The 1,834-nt window shown below is 53.4% G+C and overlaps 1 protein-coding gene across 1 annotated transcript; it reads left to right on the forward strand.

The window, feature by feature from the left end:
• Positions 1–536: 536 nt before the first annotated feature.
• On the forward strand, positions 537–1,508 carry LOC113981221 (olfactory receptor 14J1-like). The gene has a single exon (XM_027708508.1). It carries the CDS (start codon positions 537–539, stop codon positions 1,506–1,508), a length of 972 nt encoding a protein of 323 aa, XP_027564309.1.
• The last annotated feature ends 326 nt before the right edge of the window (positions 1,509–1,834 follow it).

Genomic DNA, 1,834 nt, shown 5'->3' on the forward strand with positions numbered 1-1,834 from the left:
TTGGGCAGCTGAGAGCAGGGCTGATGGACAGACTGTCTGCCCCACACTGCAGGAAGGGATGATCTCTGTGTCTCACAGGACCCACACAGTGTCTCATAGACAGAAGTATAAATGCCAAGGATTTCTGCCTTAGAAATTCCACCCCCTCAGGTGGGGCAACTGGAAGCAATAAAAACAAAAAAGTATCCCCATGTCTCTGCTCTGCAATGGGGTGGATTGGGAGTGACAATGATGAGAAACTGTTTAATACCATGGGGGGATCTCATCAAACATCACTCCCAGTTCCTGTTTATCTGTTGTTGTAGGGCAGAACTGAGTCCTCCAGAACATCAGCAGAGCCCCCTGCTCATTGGAGCTTTCTGAGCCAGCACTCGACAAAGCTCCTAAAATGGACCAGCCACAGATTCTTTGTGAGAGAGAAAAGTTGATTTGAGGGGTTTACATGAGGACTGGAATAGATTTTTTTCTGAGACATCCACCATAACTTGTTACTGCCTTTTTTTCCTCAGACAGGTGCTAATATGCAAGGGAAGCTCATGTCCAACAGCAGCTCCCTCACCCAGTTCCTCCTCCTGGCATTTGCAGACAGGCGAGAGCTGCAGCTCCTGCACTTCTGGCTCTTCCTGGGCATCTCTCTGGCTGCCCTCCTGGCCAACGGCCTCAGCGCCATAGCCTGCGACCACCACCTGCACACCCCCATGGGCCTCTTCCTGCTCAACCTCTCCCTCACAGACCTGGGCTGCATCTGCACCACTGTCCCCAAAGCCATGCACAATTCCCTCTGGGACACCACAACCATCTCCTACACAGGATGTGCAGCACAGTTCTTTTTCTTTGTCTTCTTCATCTCAGCAGAGTATTTCCTCCTCACCATCATGTGCTACGACCGCTACGTTGCCATCTGCAAACCCCTGCACTACGGGACCCTCCTGGGCAGCAGAGCTTGTGCCCACATGGCAGCAGCTGCCTGGGCCACTGGGTTTCTCTATTCTCTGCTGCACACAGCCAATACATTTTCCCTGCCCCTGTGCCAGGGCAATGCCCTGGGCCAGTTCTTCTGTGAAATCCCCCCCATCCTCAAGCTCTCCTGCTCACACTCAGGCTACCTCAGGGAAATTGGGCTTCTTGTGGTTGGTGCTTTTCTTTTTTTGGTGGTTTTTTTCATTGTTTTCTCCTATGTGCAGATCTTCAGGGCTGTGCTGAGGATCCCCTCTCAGCAGGGACACCACAAAGCCTTTTCCACGTGCCTCCCTCACCTGGCTGTGCTCTCCCTGTTTATCAGCACCTCATTCTTTGCCTACTTGAAGGCCCCCTCCATCTCCTCCCCAACACTGGACCTGGTGGCGGCAGTTCTGTACTCGCTGGTGTCTCCAACAGTGAACCCCCTCATCTACAGCCTGAGGAACCAGGAGCTCAAGGATGCCGTGAGGAAAATGATGACTGGATGCTTTTCAGCAGCAAGAGACTGCCTGCTTCCCTCTGCCAATAACTCGCAGTGCGTGTCATGACATGACAGGCCAAATCTGTCTTCCTTTTTTTTTTTCTTTTTTTTCCCTCCTTCTGGCATTGTTGTCTTCTAAAAAATGTCATTAATTTCATTCTACCTAAATTGCCTCCCATCTTGTGTGCCCAAGGCCAAGGCCAGCCCTGGGCTTCCCATCAGAGGGGCCCTTCCCCACCCTGAGTGCTCCTGTGCTGGGCTGGGCCTGCCCAGGGGGCTGTGGGACCAACTGGGAGGCAGCGGGGCACAAAGGGGCCACGGAGCCGCTGCCAAGGGGGGACAGCAAGGCCAGGGACAGACAAGGGATTGCTGGGCATGGCCTGGGCTGTGCAG

The sequence above is a fragment of the Neopelma chrysocephalum genome, unplaced genomic scaffold (genome assembly GCF_003984885.1).
Source record: "Neopelma chrysocephalum unplaced genomic scaffold, ASM398488v2 Primary Assembly neopelma1_96269, whole genome shotgun sequence".
Lineage (NCBI taxonomy): Eukaryota > Metazoa > Chordata > Aves > Passeriformes > Pipridae > Neopelma > Neopelma chrysocephalum.

Bases quoted from the DNA above. Each gene is read 5' to 3' on its own strand.
- LOC113981221 (XM_027708508.1), top strand. From the start codon at position 537: ATGTCCAACAGCAGCTCCCTCACCCAGTTCCTCCTCCTGGCATTTGCA.